The sequence below is a fragment of the Phodopus roborovskii genome, unplaced genomic scaffold (assembly GCF_943737965.1).
Source record: "Phodopus roborovskii unplaced genomic scaffold, PHOROB, whole genome shotgun sequence".
In the NCBI taxonomy this organism is placed as follows: Eukaryota; Metazoa; Chordata; class Mammalia; order Rodentia; family Cricetidae; genus Phodopus; species Phodopus roborovskii.
This window is the reverse complement of record NW_026126418.1, coordinates 59,466,246-59,484,596: the sequence shown is the minus strand read 5'-3', so window position 1 is coordinate 59,484,596 and position 18,351 is coordinate 59,466,246. Positions and strand designations below refer to the sequence as shown.

The 18,351-nt window shown below is 36.0% G+C and overlaps 1 protein-coding gene across 1 annotated transcript in view; it reads left to right on the top strand.

Moving 5' to 3' along the window:
• Arhgap15 (Rho GTPase activating protein 15) overlaps window positions 1-18,351 on the top strand; it is a 620,277-nt gene that overhangs the window by 60,562 nt on the left and 541,364 nt on the right. Inside the window, exon 3 of the mRNA XM_051184740.1 lies at window positions 6,431-6,499. Within this exon, the coding sequence (XP_051040697.1) occupies window positions 6,431-6,499 (69 nt within the window). The remainder of the gene's footprint in view (window positions 1-6,430; window positions 6,500-18,351) is intronic.

Genomic DNA, 18,351 nt, shown 5'->3' with positions numbered 1-18,351 from the left:
TGTTGTGGACTTTTAGAAAGGGAGCATTATGGGACATTGCTATGCCACTGGGTTTGTCCCCACTGTGGGGTCCTGGTCTGTCCCCTCTCTCTCTCTCTCTCTCTCTCTCTCTCTCTCTCTCTCTCTCTCTCTCTCTCTTGCTCCCTCAAGATTAACTGAGGAGTTCTTCTTTGCTGTGTGCTTTCAACAGGATGTGCTGTCTCATCCCAGGCCTATAACATCATGGTCATCTAATCATGGATTGAAACTTCCAAAGCCATTACCCATATCAAACTTTCTAATTTAAGTATCACAGGCATTTCATTGTAGAGACAGAAAGGAGGCTGAATACTACATATGCAGAATCTAAAACGTCAACCTTATGAAGAAAATAGCATGGAAAGAAATAAAAGGAGAATGTTTAGTGCTAACAGAGGCACACTTGAATAGAAGTTACTCTTGATACACATTAGTGTACTTCAGATTGTTCAGATTGACGATAATTAGAAGCATATTTCCAAACAGCTTTCCTGCCCCCAAATATGACAATTACCCAAATTAATGGATACATAAACTACCCTCATCTGAGCCAATATACACTAAATATCTGAACTGAAAATTTACACTTTTACCCCATTAACATGTACTATGATTGTATATCAATGAAAAATTTAAAATACCTAAGGAAAACAATAATTAACATATATATATATATATATATATATATATATAACCAAAATTTTTAACAATAATAGATACTCCTACAGATAAAACACTAACAATGAAGACAAGGCATGGAGATACTTCATATTAAAAAAAATACAGAGAAGTGTATTGCTCAGACATCTTCAGTTCTTGATTCTAATGCTGATTCCAGTCTAGGAAGACAGAAACTGAGGTATATAGTCTCACAGCAATGGTGCTTCTCATTCTGAGAAACAGAGAGAGAAGCATTCTATTAAAACTACTCACCATGAGAGACCAAAGGAAATAATATTAATCTGAAACAAGCCAAAGGGCACCACTGTACACAATTCATTTGTATTCAAATAAGATCAGTAGGTAGTCTGATTTTATTCTCGAAGGAAAACATGTACTTTGGATTACACAAAGAAAGGAAAGGTATTAAGCATTTGGAACTATCATAGAAGTGCCTTTCTTTGGCTATCTAGGGTTCAAGAAATTATGGTTAAGTTTTGCTGTAACATGTCTCAGGAATCTTTTCTAATTGTTCCCTTTAATTGTCTAAGGGGATAAAAGACATAATAAGCAGTGTCCCATTTCTGACTCATGTTATCCAGTAAAAGTAGGATTAAGGAGCAGCCAAAATGTTGTGTGTGGGGAATAGATTTGGTTATGGATACACACTATGACATTTGAATAGTATAGCAGTTAGAAGGGAAGTAGAAAATAAACATGCAAAGCTATGTGTCTGGCATACACTAATAAGGTACAAAGTAAAATAATTTGGTATCTTTTTGCTTTATGTTATCGCCTACATAAGTCTACTAAAGGAATCGTTTACATTACAACAGAAAACGGAGAGCTGGGTAAGTTTCCTGTGTTTACAGAGTGACAACAGAATAACTAACAGTAGGGTCAAGACCACCAACTCAACCTTCTTTCTGCAAAGCTAGCTAACACACACACACACACACACACACACACACACACACACACACACACACACAGTGAGCAGTCATCATTTGGGTGTTATTTATGAGTTGTAAATAAATACATTGTTACACATACTAGATATATTAGTCTTGTCTCCACAATCCCAAAAGAATTCACTAAGTTTCCTAAATTTTTGATTGTGATAGCTTTAAGAAATAGAATTTGGCAAAACAAATGAAAATTTGAATATAAGACTTGGGATATGCCAAAATAAAACCTTTGAGAAACTGTGAAGATAAAGACTAAACTTAACCACAGATTTACTTCTGCTTTTCACCCACGTATCCAGGGAGGTTGCTAATGGGAGGTATTGCCTCAGAAAACGCACATGTCTGTGAAACGTTGGAACGCACTAATGCTTTTCAAGTGATTTTATTTCAAGTCTAAGCCACAAGATATAAACTTTCATCAAAAATGGTAATCTATTTAAAAATCAGAGCTGTGTGGAATGTTTCATGTTTATGTATAACTTTTATGGTAGACCCTCCCACACAGGGGGAATAATGTACCCAAATTCTGTTATTTTTACAGTATGTAATATATCACAGACTAATCCCACTCATCAGCCTCATGGGCTTTAAATAGATAAAAAATGAAAAAGAAATGGAAGACAACAATGAAGAATATTTGAAAAAGTGACTTTTAAATTCTGTTTTGAAGCTAAAGATCTGAAAAATTATAATGTGTGTTCTAATGCAAAAAGAGAGTGGTTTGAAGGACGTATGTTTACACATTCTGGGTACTTTGCCTTTCCACTTAACTTTCCACAGTTACAAAGCTGCAGAGAGAGAGAGAGAGAGAGAGAGAGAGAGAGAGAGAGAGAGAGAGAGAGAGAGAGAGAGGACTATGTGGTGATAGTGAAGGAAAAATACTGCTTTAATCAAAATTGTTTAGTCATATAGACCAATCTGATATCAATTTTGGGAGTATCCAAGTAGGAAGACATTTACATTTTAATTGTTTTTCAATGGAACTAACCTCAAATCATTTCTATTTATAGGGCATGATAGATCAATAGGAAGGTACCATCACTGAATAAAGTGTTTGCTCAAACAAAAATAAATAAAACGTGAGATAACATTTTTTTCTTATCCAAATTAAAGGCTATCATCAATTCAAATAGTCATTATCACAGCTTCATTATTTATCATGCAGGATACAGATTAGGAAATAATCATGCCACTTCAATTGAAACTCTTAAATGACACTATTGGTAAACAGGCCAGAGAAACCAACTTGTCAGGACTTGTATTTGCACAGAATTTTGGAAATAAATTTATGTAAAACTTCATAATTATTTCAAAGAATTATAAAATAATATTAAAAACATTTCATAATTCAGAAATATAAAAACCAACACAAGAAAGGCGGTTGTGTGCCTTTAACTATGTGTGCCTTTATCTATGCTTCCTTTAGGCTGAAGACCATGTAGAGAAACATACATGGAAATAATGCCTTCCATGGAGGTAAAGCCTCCATAATCACATGAAAAAATAACTTGCTGAAGTAAAGGTGTAGCAAACTACCATAATTTCTCATTACTAGACAACTTCTCAAATTCATCAACTATTTGGAAAATAATCAGAAGTTAAAAGGAACTAACAGACTTTGCCAGGTCCTGACACATGACATAAACAACTTCACATAGAACGTAGGTATCTAAAACTGAAAGTCTTGAGAATAACTAGGGCTGTCTAAATGAAGTACTTATTGCAGAACTATTTGATAACATAACAAATGTATTTTAATGATCTAATCAGAAATTAATTAAATAAGGTAAGTCATAAATATTCTAGCAACATTAATTGATCATAGGGACTTACTGTCATAAACTGTCATGTATAAGGGTTATCCCAAGACAACTTACTAAATCAGACAATAATTAGTTACTCATTAATGTCTTTAAAGGTACTATGAAATTTTCTGTTATGTATAATACAGTTTGGAAGTCTTTTTCCCTTCAAACTTAATTCATGAGAATTTTGAATGATCCCAAGTTTTCCTCATATTTATTGTTTTAATTAGGTATATCATAGAAATACAGTTTGATGTATCCTAACATTTCTTGATATACAGATGTAGCAACTAAGTCATTAAGAAATCATAATTTTCAAGATCATTACTTTTGGTCAGCTTAATCAGGTTGGAATGGTATACTTCTTTGCTTTGTTGGGAAGACAGTTTCAGCAAAGAATGGGTAATGATAAGCCTCTATTATCAACACCCTCATAACTCTGTTAACTTGACAGATCAGCAGCTTACCTAGTTTAGAATGATCAGGAGTATTACTTCCCCCAAAGAAGGATTAAGATAATCTATAAAAGTTTGAAACTGATTTCTAGCTTCCCTGTTAAATGTGTGCAAATTTACATGTTTGACTCTCTTTCAAACATCTACCTTAGAAACATTCCTTCTGCACACTGAAAGTACTCCAATTTTCAGCTCCCCATAATGTTACTTACTGATGAGATACACATATGATTTTATATATATATATATATATATATACATATATATATATATGTATATATATATATGCATAAGTAATATATGTGTGATACATATATATGCAAAGGATAATAGCTGCACAAGACATGATAAATATGTAAATACTGTTCCAAGTTAAAATATTATCTAGAAATGTTTCTATCTTCCTTCCCAAAGAAGAAATCCCCAAATGATCCCATTTCTCTGACAATGCTTACCAACACACATTAGATTGGCTTATATTACAGGGATGAAGTACCCCAGCAATGGCTGTCCATACACTTGAGAGGCTGAGAACTCAGTTGCCCCAGCAGTCCCAGTCTAGCTGCTGCTCTGTAATTCACACTGGAAGGCCAAAGAATCTGGATTCTGATGGCAGCCACAGTGGTAGCAACAATAAGGCATACACACTTAACTGCAAAGAGCCAAAGCATGTAAGGAACAGCAGTGTTTTTCCCCTGAACCTCTTGACTTCCTTGCTACTTACTGGCCAAAGGTCCTGTCCATTTTTCAAAGGGTCTCCCCTGATTCTTAATGACTAGACTAGATATGTCTTTCTTTGTTGATTTCCGATACAATCACATTGAAAACAAAGATAAATTATCATAGTATCCAACTACATTGGGCTGTATTTTCAGAATCTCCGGTGATAGTTATGTTTGTTTGTTTGTTTTTCATGAAGTTACAGTCTCTGGAGAGCTGAATGATTTAGAACTTCAAGTTGTCTGTTTCACCTTATCTACCACATTTAACAGATAGTGGTGAGGTCAGGATGAGGAAAATAAGGAAAAATGTTAAACAGCCTAGAGAGTACCCCCAAATAATGATTGTCTTGCTGGGCAGACCCTGTGAGAGCCCTGCTGTGCTGGAGACCATTCCTGGCTCCTCTGCCTGGGAGAACACTGTCATGCTGTTATTCTGTAGAGCCTGTGTCTGCTTTCTAACTGTGTTTCCTTGTGCATTATCCCCATCCTTTCATCCAGACTCCAGTTGGACAGTGGAGAGAATGATCTCAAATTTTGCTCTCTTCATAACAGTTTTTGTGGAACAAATATGGAGTTCCAGGATTGTATAGAATTACAGGATTTTAGGCCCAGCTTCTTGTTTCTATGGTAATACAATTACCTCAAAATCTTCACAGACATTGATCTAATTTCTTCAGTCTGTTAAACATACCAGTAACCAGAGCCAAAAAACAGGAACTTCTTTTCATCTCTACATATAGTACTCAAACTTGCTTTATTGCTTTCACCCACTTCTTTTTTTCCTCTTTCCTTTCTTCCTTCCTACTCTCTCTTTCATATAAAATACATAGCAATCTTACTAATGAGATCCTCTAATACATCAATCATATTAAATCATAAGTTCTCCTCTCTAATGATGGAATTTGTCCATGATTCTTCTTCTGAAGAAAGAATTTTCATTCTTCTATGCTCAAAGAAAGTGGGCCATGTGACTTTTGTGTATTTAATGGCATCTGAACAATAAAGGAAGAGGTGAAAATAACACAACACACATTTTGAGAATCATGAGCTGGCAGCATAAACATCACATCATATTTCAGCATGAAATATTTTTCCCAGTTACTGCAACCTAAGATGCTGAAGCACAAAGTTGTAAATTATTTATTTTATTATGCTTGGAGGCTGGTAACCAAAGTAAAATGTTTTTTTTTTTTCCTGAATAAAAGCCTGAGCTCATCTTGTTCTACTTCATAGTGCTCTAGAACAGCTGGGAAGTTTGAAGGCTGAGTTTACTTCATATCTGAGCAATGCAGTCCTCAGAACCTTTCAAATTCATGTGATTAGAAGACTGCTAGACCCTCATTACTCTATCAACCATAAAATGCCAAAGCCTCTCCTTGTGGACACACTGTGTGGAATGATTTGAGCTTCCTCATAGCTCTGAGACTATTGTTCAAGCTAAGAGTTCCAAGAGGGATATGCCATGTGGTGGCACTTGCATTATATAATTTAGTTAAAGCAGGTATATAGGTCTGATGAGGTCCGAAATTTGAATACCAATCTCATTACTTGATAAGAGGAAATTCAAGGCTTAGAAAAACACAAACTATTTTTTTTAGCAAGCCATCTTGAAATCCAAATTTTATTCAAATTATTTAACATCCATTGCTTTGCTCATTTTATATCTATGTTATTATCCTTATTTAATTAAATTTTAATATGTTCATTTTCATTTGCATATCTACTAAATTGTGTTCATTAAGTGATTTTCAATTTTGTAAAGAAAAGCAATGTAATAGCATCAAATGTCATTGTGTTTGCAGATTTCCCGGCACAGAAGGAACCATTCACAGCATGTCTTGAAAGATGTCATTCCACCTCTAGAACATCCAGTAAGTAACTAATTTTACTGTTGTATTGTGCTCTTTGATCTGCTTCTGCAAAAAAAGTGCCCTAAACTCAATGTATTGAAACTCCAGAAATAATTATCACACATTGTGTGAATCCAGAATTTAGATATGCTATATTAGTGCCAAATGAGTTAAGGTCAAAAGTTACTATCAACCTGTCATTGAGAACAGAATCCTATCAGGAAGTTTAACTGAGGGAGAGTCATGCTCACTGACAAGATTATTGGTGGGATTTACTTCTGTAAGAAATATCACATGTGAGTCTTGTGTGTCAAATACTATAAAACTTTCATTCAGGACAATTAATGCAAACATATGTATCCCTCCCCCACCCAGCTAAATCTTTGTTTACTCAAACACCAGTTAATATATTCCAGGGATTTAATGGCCTAGAACAGGACCCTTTCCCCCTTCCTCATTCATTTCCTGTGTGCCAGCTCTTTTAAGAATTGCCAATTGAATATGACTGTAAAGCCTCCTTTTCATAAAATCCCATTCACAAAGGATGAGCTCATCACTTCTCATCTCCTCATGCAGACATGACAGAAGCTAAAACATGTGGTGGACTTTGTGTCCATCAGAGTACAGTATCACTCCTTAACTCAAAATTTTCAATGGCTTCCATTCTCCAGAGAGTAGAAGCTAGATAGTAACCAAAGTTCCCAAGTCTTAAAGGTCCAGCTACTTCATCAACACCCCCTCCTTCTGCTAGCTTATTCTGTTCCCATCAAATTGGTTCTTCTGAAGTAATATTCAACTTGTTCATTCATCTTTCTTGTAAACTATAATTAGTTTATGATCAGTATATTTAAGTGTCACTGCTTCACTTACCTGCTATTATTATTATTATTATTATTATTATTATTATTATTATTATTTTGTTATATCTTAAAATAAGTCTTAGGATGGGTAGATGTCTCATTGGGTAAAGGCAGTTGCTGGCAACACATTCAACCTGGATTTTAGTAATCTGTCTTCTGGACTCTACCCATGTACCATGCAAGAGAAAGAGAGAGAGAGAGAGAGAGAGAGAGAGAGAGAGAGAGAGAGAGAGAGAGAGAGAGTAAATTTTAAAATAGGTCTTATTTAATCTGTTTTAATTCCTTTATTTTACCACTATTCAATATTCTCTTTAGACTTCACTACATTTTCTTTATTTGTCATCCACTGGAAAGTCAGTCATTTGGGGTAGAGGAGTTACTTCCTATGTTCACTACCCTGTTCCTATGATTCTCATAACTGCCAGAGAATAGAAGGGTTTTTGTATCTTTTGAATATATGACATAATGAAAAGCTAAAAGCTTTTGTTATAAGCAGAACTTTGTTTTACCATTTTCTTAAATCTTCAAGTACTAATTAGTCATTTGTAATGAGACTTCCTTGTTATCAAAAGCAAGAAGTAAAAGATACCATATTCACTCATCGTAAGTATCTTCCCAAATTGCCTCCATCATCATCAGACCAGCTCTAGTAGCAACAAATATCACTAGGTTTCAAATGCCTTTTCTTATGGCATTTCTTTTACCTACCACTATTCACTATTCATATACAACAGTGTTTGTGTGTGTGTGTGTGTGTGTGTGTGTTAGTATAGATACACGTGTGAGTGTGTGTGCACATATATGGCTGTGCAATTATGGTCAACTGAGATATCTCTCCAGCCCTAACCTAGCCAGCAATCCTATGAAATATTTTATTCTCCGTTGTAATGTGACTATTGACTCCTTTTTGTAAACACTCACACTATCATCTTGACTTTAAAATTCTTTGGATCCCACCTCTAATGTACCTTTTTATCTTTCACACAAATCATGGGCAGTAATTCCAGAACCACCTATTTTAAGGCAGTGCCTTCAGTATCTCATTTTCTTCATTCAAACAAACTGGCATCCTTTTACCTACAGTACCAACTTCATGCAATTCTCTCATGGCTGCTGATTTATGCTATATATTATCTACTCTCAAATACACACCCTTAAGCCAGCAGTAGAAGTATGATTGAGACCTGGCTTTTAGCCTAAAGGAGCTTGAGTTTTCTGTAGTAATTATGGTGCTTTCATCGCATCACATGTTCAAACACTGTTACGCTGTCCACTCTTATTTCATGGGTAATAGACTTTTGCCATGGATGGACTGTAAATGCCTTGCAGTGAGAAGCCATGACTTGTGCTCTCTTCTTTACTTTATGCTTCTGCTTATATTACTTTTGACATTACTGTTTCCTCTGGAAAGGTATGTTTGCCAACTGATATAATAAGATGTTAAGGGATTATGAAAGTGATGCTTGAAAATATCAATAAATATATACTCAGCATTCAAAGGAAGCTCAATCTTTTCAATATTGTATCTTGAGGTATTTATATTTTGTTTTCACATTTTTCAGTTCTTACCTATACATTTTCTTTGGGAATTATTTCCATGAGTTCTCAAATTTGAAGTAGTTTTCCCTTGTATATAATCTGCTTTCCAAGAGCAACTTGGACTTGTCTCTTTAGTAGAAGCACAGCACTAAAATTGCCTACTGCTTTTACTATCTCCTTTACTGAATTGTAACTTATATGAAGAGAGGGTTATACATGGTTTACTATTAACTATTAGGACTTAGTATAGAATTTGGCACATTGTAACATCACAATGAATAGGAAAATAAACATATACAAATAAGTATTTATGTATACATATATACATGCATATACCCATATAATACATATACATGTACATTTATAAACATATAAATACACAAATGCCTGTGAAATTATGCTTGAGTGCCCTAACTCTTTCATTGAAATGTCCCTAATTTTCACATACAACATATCTGTGAATTATGGAACTTAAAAATTCAAATTATAATTATTTTCAAATATAATCAATCAGTTATTACCCAGTCTTCAATTTTATAGCAATTCCTCCATATCAAGCATAACCAAAGCTTAGATAAACCATTAGGACATCCAGAAATAGTTTTCCTTCCTTACATTAAAGCTGTAGTTTTGTTAACTAACATGTGGTAAGCTGTGTTATCTCTGGAGTTTCCTTTTCAAAAGAAAGAAGATATGTTACCTAGGAAGATGACATTGAAGAGAAACACTAAATCTAAGCAAAACCAATACTTTTTAAAGTAAAATTTTAGTTTGTAATCACTCTAAATCTATATTCCCCCAACTCTGCCATCTACACACACACACACACACACACACACACACACACACACACACACACACACATACACACCTACATACATATAGCCACTACTTCCACAAACTTTTTAAATTATCAATTAAATTGCTTTCTGGTACTGATGTATGCTCCCCTGAGTCCTGTTTCTGAGAATACATGTCACTTGCTCGGTCTTCTGAGCACTGGGAACATTTAACTTTTTTCTTCTATGGCTTCTAATGAATTAAATTTTACTGTTGTTTTAATGGCAGAAATGGCATCAGTTAAGTAAACTGCATCTGGTCAATTGACTGTTATGAAAAGTAATGAATAAAGTACCACCAGCTTTTTCAAAAGGAGAATCTGTAAATTTTAAACATGAAGACATTCTTCTATAGAATGCACAAAGATTGCTTTAAATCTGGTTAACTTCAACTTATCTCTTCATCTACCTGCAGATTGCTTCCCCACAACTTTCATATGCTTTCATCTCTCCCTGTCTCCCTCCTGCCTCCATGTCTCACTCAGTATGGCATCCACAGCTATCTGTTGGCAGTAGCTATTAGGAAGAGATATCATTTATATACCAAAATAATTTGAAGTACTTATTTAAATCCCTTGAGTTGATGTTATTATTTATGTTTGTTTTAATCTTATAGATTATTATGTCTATTTATTTGTGAAAATCCTGGCTATAATGTAAATATCATTTCTTTTATCTCATATTTGAATAATTCCCCTAAATATTTTTAAAAATCATGAGACTACAGTTTTGGTTACAACTTTTCAAATTATCCATTAGGTCTACCCCATTTGGGAGTAAAATGTTTTACTTAAAAAAAAAAAATGAAAACTGCCATTCAGATGCTCCAATGAGTGGGTTTTCTTTTGGGGAACCATGAATTATTTTTTACAGTTCCCTTTAATAAAGCTAATTGTGATCAACATGAATAATTAAAAGAACAACACATTTGTTTTGACTGTTACCTTCGGAACACTGCTAATTGGAGTCTAAAAATGCCCACAGTGGTCCCAGTTCAGGAAGAAGTGTAGCATTAATGCCACACAGATGCATATCACAGGGCTTCAGTGGAAGAGGCTGCAGTCCCAGCAGAGAAGGGTGAGATTGCTTAACACAGCTATGAAGCAGCAGCTTTAAAAATGAAACATCATGATGCAGAAACCTAATACACTCATATGCATTTCCTTTTTGACCTTCTATTAATATATTCCACATTACAATTCTTCATGAGAACCAATTAGTTTCAAGGCACTTTTCTTTTCCCCTAAAGATTCAAGAAGAGTAACCCTGATTGTAGCATGTTAAATCTTTATCTTCTTTATTTTTATTGAAACATTGTAAGGCATGTCTGGATAACCCTGTAGGAGTCAAAAGCCTGTGGTTGGCTTTAGTGACTCATCTACTTCCTCCTGAGCAAAGAGGATTTTCAGGGCACAACTCAGGAAGTTGTCCTGGCTCAGGGCAAAGCAGGCTTTTGTAGATAAACCTAAGTCCTGGATTCTACCTTTTCAAGCATGATATTATTTTGTGGATTAATTAATTCTTGTGGGTACTTTGGGGATGAAAGGCATTATGAAGTTATTGTACTTTCTCATTTTAAAGAGAAAAAAGCATAGTCACTTTGCGGGAATAATTCTATTGACCAGGCTGGGGGTTCTCTAAGTTGAAAAAAAAAAAAAAAACCTCTTCAGTCATTCAAAATATTACTAAGTAAGAGTTATATTTGCAAAATAATATTCTCTCAATATTCAAAGTGATAATAGTAAATTATATAGTTGAATAATGTTATTAAAATCCATTTCATATTAAACATTTTTTCATTTTCTTAAGGAGTAGCCTGCTTATTGATTCATATATTTGACTAGGCCATGCTCATTCAGGAAGTGGGTTAGGCTCTGGGAATCTGATGAGACATTAGGAAGTTATGACCTTTCCCAGAGAAACTTTTAGCCTATGGACAAACAAGAGCACCATTGATCAAAAACAGGCATCATTCTGCACTTGTGTCTTTGAGAGAGGAAAGACCTATCTTGGAGTCAGTAGACATATAGTCAGTCACTCTTTGAAACTGTAATTTAAAATGAGCTTTGCATCATGGGTAGAACTGCAGGACCAAAGAATGGAAACAGGAAGAGAAATAAAATAATAATAAAAAAAAATCTTTACAAAAAAAAAAAAAAAAAAAACAGCATATGCAACAAGCTAGAGGTAGAATAGATTTACTTCAATTGTATTTGTAAAACTTCAAAAATGCTATGATGAGGCAGGCCTGGTGCTACATGCCTATAATAAAAATACTAAAGATACAGAAACAGGAGGTATGCAAGTTCAGGGCCAGCCTGGTCTACATAGAGAGTTTAAGGCCAGCAGCCAACCAGGATTGTATACCCTGTGTCAAAACAATCAAAAATCTCATACTGGCCAGATTTTAATGATCAAAAGAAAAGAGCCATGGGGCCTGATCAGAGGGAATGGGCCTCAGGAGAAGAAGCTTGGGATGATAGGAAGAATTCTCGAAGCATGTAAACAGATACAAGTTATATTATGTCTCCCAGCAATGTCCCCCACTTGTAATTCACTTAATTCAAGAATAGAGAAAAGTGCACAAACATCAACAAAGACTACTGAGATTGAGCAATTCTTTCTTCACAGCTGCCCAGAGTGAAATTAGATTATAACACAAAATGAATTATACAAATAAGTGGCTCAGACAGCAATGGGGGAAGGAAGATTATCCTCTGTGACTTCAATGATGATCACAAAACAAGTAACACTGAAAGCAAAGACCTCCGGAGCAACAGAAATTCCCAAGAGAACCTACTGAGAGTTGAATTGTAAGAAAATCCCCTGAAGACTGAAGCTCTTCATATACAGTGTGGTACCTCCCAAGCCCATCTCCTAAACAGAAACTGGATTTCTTGATGGGGAATAAATGAAACATGCTGTATTCAGGATGAAAGGTTCATGAATAAAGTCGAGGATAGAGCTGAACCATGGAATTCTATATTGTCCTTTTCAAAATGACCTTTTGATGAGTTAATGTTAAATAAATCAGCAACACAAGGATAACATTCCCCTTGAAATGCAAAGTGATTTAATAAGAGAGGAGGAGATGAGGCGCGTAAGATGCCTTGGCAAAACATAACATGTGCTTTACCAAGTGTTTAGAAAATGCTTCAGGACTCTGAGTGGAACCCTAAAGCCAGACATGATCCCACTCCCTCAAGTGAGACAAGTAGGAGAGGGTAACTGCACACAGGCACACTCCACACAGGAGCAAGGAAGCTGTGACAGTAAGTATCACCCCAGGCCAGACCAGGAAGCTGAATCAGCTTCTCAAGAGTTCTGGGTTTGGGTTTTTTTTTTTTTTTTGGTTGGTTGTTGTTTGTTTTTCATTTATTTGAGATAAACTCCCACAATGATGTAGCCCTGGCTTACTTGGAACTCACAGTGTATACCAGGCTAGCCCTGAAACTCGTGGGTTGTTCTTCCTGCTTGTGTCTCCAAGTGCTGAGGTTATAGACATTAGCCACCATGCTATGTTGCAAGAACTCCTTCAGGAATGCATAGCTGTTTTCTGGGCTTTGTAAAATTGTAATGTACAGAACTGCTTTTGTTTGACTCTTCTTTATGTAATCATTTCATCCAACTTAAGAGTTTACATGTACAAACATATATTAATTGTATATTTACATGAGGTAAGCACTTGAGAGTTTACATATATGAACATACATATATTATGTATTTGCATGAGATAAGCACTTGTATCTGAAAATATCATCTTTCAGAGAAAACCTTGTAAGTCCCTTCATGTTCTCTTTCTCTTTTATTTATAACTCACCAGATCTAATTATGCTGCCCTCATGTGCACATGTTGTAGGGACAGTAGAGCATGGTCGCCCTACCATGAACTACACTCCTAAGGAAAATAGTCTCTCCTCCATTTAATAATGATCAGTTGTCCATTGTTCCTTAGCTAGGGGCAGGAGCTCCTTTACCCACCCTCTTTCCATGTTAAAATGTTGACTTTCTTATTCTCTGCCTTTTGCTCAGTTGTGAGTCTTTTAAATGCTCCTTTCTTCACAAGGGCGTCAATGGTGGCAACTTAGAGCCTTACTAATCTGTGGTTATAAAATATTTATGTATACATAAGGCACTTACTTACTTGATAATAATGATAGGCTCACATTAGGACATATGAGTTCCTATAAGTGGTTTGACTGAGAATTGGCTACATAGGGTTAGACATTTGAACACTTGGCTCCTAGTTGGTGGTACTAAATGGGGTCATGTTACAGCATTGGAGGTAGGTGTTGAAAGTTCATAATGCCATCCCACTTTGACTTTGCTTTTTCTCTGCTTGTGCTTGAAGACCTCTCAATTTCCACTCTGGGAAACTGCTGCCACACCTCCAACATTATTGAATTTCCTTCTGGAACAAGCCAAACTGTTCCTTCCATAGGCTGCCTTGGTCATGATTATTTTATCAGAGCAAGAAAAAAGTGACTAACACAGTCACAGGTTCTTGGCCAGTAACAGGCAAAAACTTCCTCCTGCAGAGTGAACCTAAATCCAAACAGGCATCTATATAATAGAAACATAGGTGGAAATATTGTCAGAGCCAGAAGTAAGGAAATAGGATTTTCCATATACAACATGGCAGACGCCTGTACGAATTCACAGAGACTTTGGCATCATCTGTAAGATCTTCACAAGATGAAACCAGACAAAAATCTCAACATGCAGAAGGGTAAATGGGCACTAACTTGCACCACTATCCAAGAAATTGTTTGTAATTGATAACTGTTGAGGAAGGGAAATTCAGTTTCCATAAGTGGAGTGACCATGGGTTTATTAACCACACCCCAGTGCAGGCCTCCTGCTCAGGATTAATTGGCCATGATAAAATGAACTCCATGTATTTGCTTGCTTTTGGTGTGTGTGTGTGTGTGTGTGTGTGTGTGTGTGTGTATTTGAATGTATGTGTTTTCATCTTTTTTTTTTTTGTAAGAAAGGGAAAGAACATGAAGCTTGGGTATGTAAGGAGGTAGGATGGCCTTGGAGTACTTGGGGAAGGGAAATATGATTAGAACAATGATAACGTTTTGGGTCTGGAGACAGGGTTTCTATGTGTAACAGCACTAGCTGACCTGGAACTATCTCTGTAGAACAAGCTGGCCTCAAACTCACAAAAATCCACTTTCCTCTGCCTCCTGAGTGCTGGAATTAAAGACATGTGCCACCACTGCCCAGCAACTTTTTAAATTAAGAATTATAAAAAAAATTGTCCTCAGGAAGGAGGCTTTCAAGTCAGAGCCAGCCCAAATCTTTTGAGTTATATGTCTGAACTACATAATGTCTTCAGCAATAGGGACTTACATTCAACCTTGGGGAGAGAACCATGGGGAGCAGCAATGTTCTATATTGTTTTGAGAGTCTGTCAGACTCTCCTGAACAAAACTGGAAAGAAGGTTTTTCTTAACAGATTTTGTCCACTACAAACATACACACATAAAAATACAGGAAGACATGATAGAAACTGGTATATCCAAAAGAAAACAATGAGTCTCATTGGCATAAAGGTGAAAGAGAGACAAAGAGACAGAGATTGTGCTTGACTGTATGTGAGTGTGTGAGTGTGAGTGTATGTGTGCGTGTGAGTGTGAATACATGTATGTGAAATTGTGTGTACTTGTATATGTGAGAGGATGTGTATTTGCATGTGTGTGGTTGCGAGTGTGCATGTGTCTGTTTTAGCTCCCTTGCAGTAATGATTTAAAAAATACAAGGAAGAAAATACTCAAAGGCACACTTATGTCACATTTACAGAATGCTAAGTCAGGTTGCTGACCTTGAGTGACATCGAGGGTATGTGGTAGAAGTTCGTCTCAGAAAACAGGAAGACCAGAACACCAACAAGGGGAACAGTCTCTAAGAACCGCTTCAATCCTTCTCACCATCATCCCTCCCATTCTCCATTTCCTCCTACTCTCTATTGCTCCCTGCCACTGACCCTCTTCCTTTCACCAAGAGCTACCTTCTATAGTCCAGCTACTTGCAGACCATGTATTAAAATCTGAATTAATGTCTTAATGCCTTTAGACATGTCTTCACAGTCACACCCAGAGGTGTGCTTGACTCATCTCATAATCATTCCTAAATTCAATTCAAGTTCATAATCAAGGTTAGTATCACAGTGTAACTTGAGAAAGGTGTCAAGAAAAAGAACACACACACACAAAGACCAAACAAACAAAAACAAATAAACAAACAAAAAAAAAAAAAACCAAAAAAACAGACTCTACTCTTTCTATGTAGAGGAGAATAGTAAAAGATGATTACAAAAGGAAAGAGAGGAAAGAGAAGCCCTGGAGGGTATAAAGTGATGTGACAAAACATGTTTCCATTTCATTTTTTTAATAGAAATCAGGAAACAAGATTTTCAGCAAAACACTGTGAGCTATTAAAACTTTAGTAGCCACCTTATTATTAAATTGCAGTGGTCCGGGGTTGTGATCATGGAGTTTAGATACAATCTTTCCTTAGAAGGTCAGTCAGCCATACACATGATTCACATCATATTGTGAAACGTTCTTTCAGAAGGACCACTTCAGCTACAGGCTGAGACCTATCTCATATGTATGGAACCAGAAAAACCCTATTTTCCAATATAATCATCAATGTTTATAGAGATCAGTCTGTGTTTCTTCACAGAATATGGGGCGGGGAGGCATTCTGACTCTCACTACTTAAAGCATTGGCTTTCTGTATCAGATGACCTAAGAAGCTGAATATTGTGCCAGTGTTGTCAACAAACACAGACCAAGAACAAAGGAGGGAGAATAAAAAATGGAACCATCGTCAGAGCAATATTACAAAGCAAAAAACTATGTGGTCAAAAGCCAAGTTCTCAACTAAATTGCATGAAATTTTCTAATTTAGTTCAGTTTATTTTAGCAAAACGGTTCAATGTGCCATTATAGATAGAAGAGCCTATTGTTTGCATTTGTATCTGGTAACATGGACATTCATATATATATAAATAAAACCCTGCAGCATTCGTTCAAGAGATTATAAGCTAATGTTTGTTACACTTGTGGCCATCAGTCAAAATCTCACTTCTCTCCAGCCCTATCTCTCACATCCAACCTAATTCCTAAGTCTATAAACAGGTACCATCTTGGAATTCCATTGTCATTCATCCTCCTCAGCTGTGTCTCAGCATGCAGGATTCTGCTGAAGCAATTCCTCAATACTGTCTGACTGGCTGGCATCCAGCCTGGACAAATTGCTGATCTTTCCTGCCATGCAATGTTAAATAGGGATTCTAGCTGGCGTTGAAAAAAATAGCTCCAAAAGCCACATTTAGCATTTGAAGGCTGGCTGATATTTCTTTAGTATACATGGTTTGGGTGCTGGGGTTCCTTTAATGCATTTCAGTTTGGCCTAGAATCCAGAACAGGAGGAATCCTAAGCTTAAATTTAAACCCTGTATATAATTTTCTAAAATCACTAAAGAGAGTCTGAGATCCAGATGTTAGAACTGTAAACCCGAAATTTACAGATCATTGTTATTTCAGACCATGTAACAAAAAATAATAAATAAAATATCATATATAAACCCACTTTCTCAATCCATAGCAATCTTCTGTTTACCATAATACCTCCTTCCACTAAGCCGATGCCTCTCAGCATGACTGGTTTCTGATATATAGAACATGGGAAATTTTTGGTATGATGGCAATCCCTTAGATATTCACATAATTAAGTTTACTTTATAGAAGCTTTTCTTGTTAGTATGGAACCTGAACAAGGCAGCCTATTCATTGCAAGAAGTCAACTGAATTTTATTGGTTCAGTGTGAAGGATGGATGGCCAACATCTCAAAAGAGTGGTATAGGGTTATCAGGCCACCAAAAGGAAGGGATATCTTGATGTGAACCCAAAGGAGGCTGATCTGCCATAAGATTAGGCTTGTCTAGCGAATCTGGTAACTCTTCTGTATGCATCATGGCTATTTGAGATAATGGGGGATCAGTGCTTGAAACTTAGCTGAGGGAGTAAGTGTATATCAAGAAGAGAAACAATGTATAGAGAGGAACAGCTGATCCTGGAAGCAGACATGTGTGTTTGAGAGAGAGGGAAAGCCATGGATGAAAAGCACAGATACACACACATCACAGATTTAAATATGTAAGTGTACATGCACCTACACTTAGATATGTATAACTGTTCATGGTGTTACTAAGTGAATTAAAAGCAAAAGATACTGTAAAGATACAGTTCTTAGGGTTTCCCTATGGCCTGGAAGGCATGTTGGAATTTAAAGTCAATTCCTAACTAGCTGTTTAGCTTTGTTCCATTGCTCTCCCAGGATTACTACAAGGTCACTCCTAAAGATTCCACCATACTGACCAGTGCCCTTGGAAAATTATTCTGCCATTAATAGCAGTGATACTTCATTTACTGACTCCTAACATGAAACACCTTTGCCTACCCATTTCAAGTTGCCTGAGAAAGGTGCAGCTGGGGAGAGATCTTTGTATACTTCACCTCAAATACATTTCATTGATTTCTTCCTGTAAGGACATTAATGTTGCACTTTTACCTTCCTCTTTATAGAGAAAAATAATCATCAATACAATTTTTTAATTTT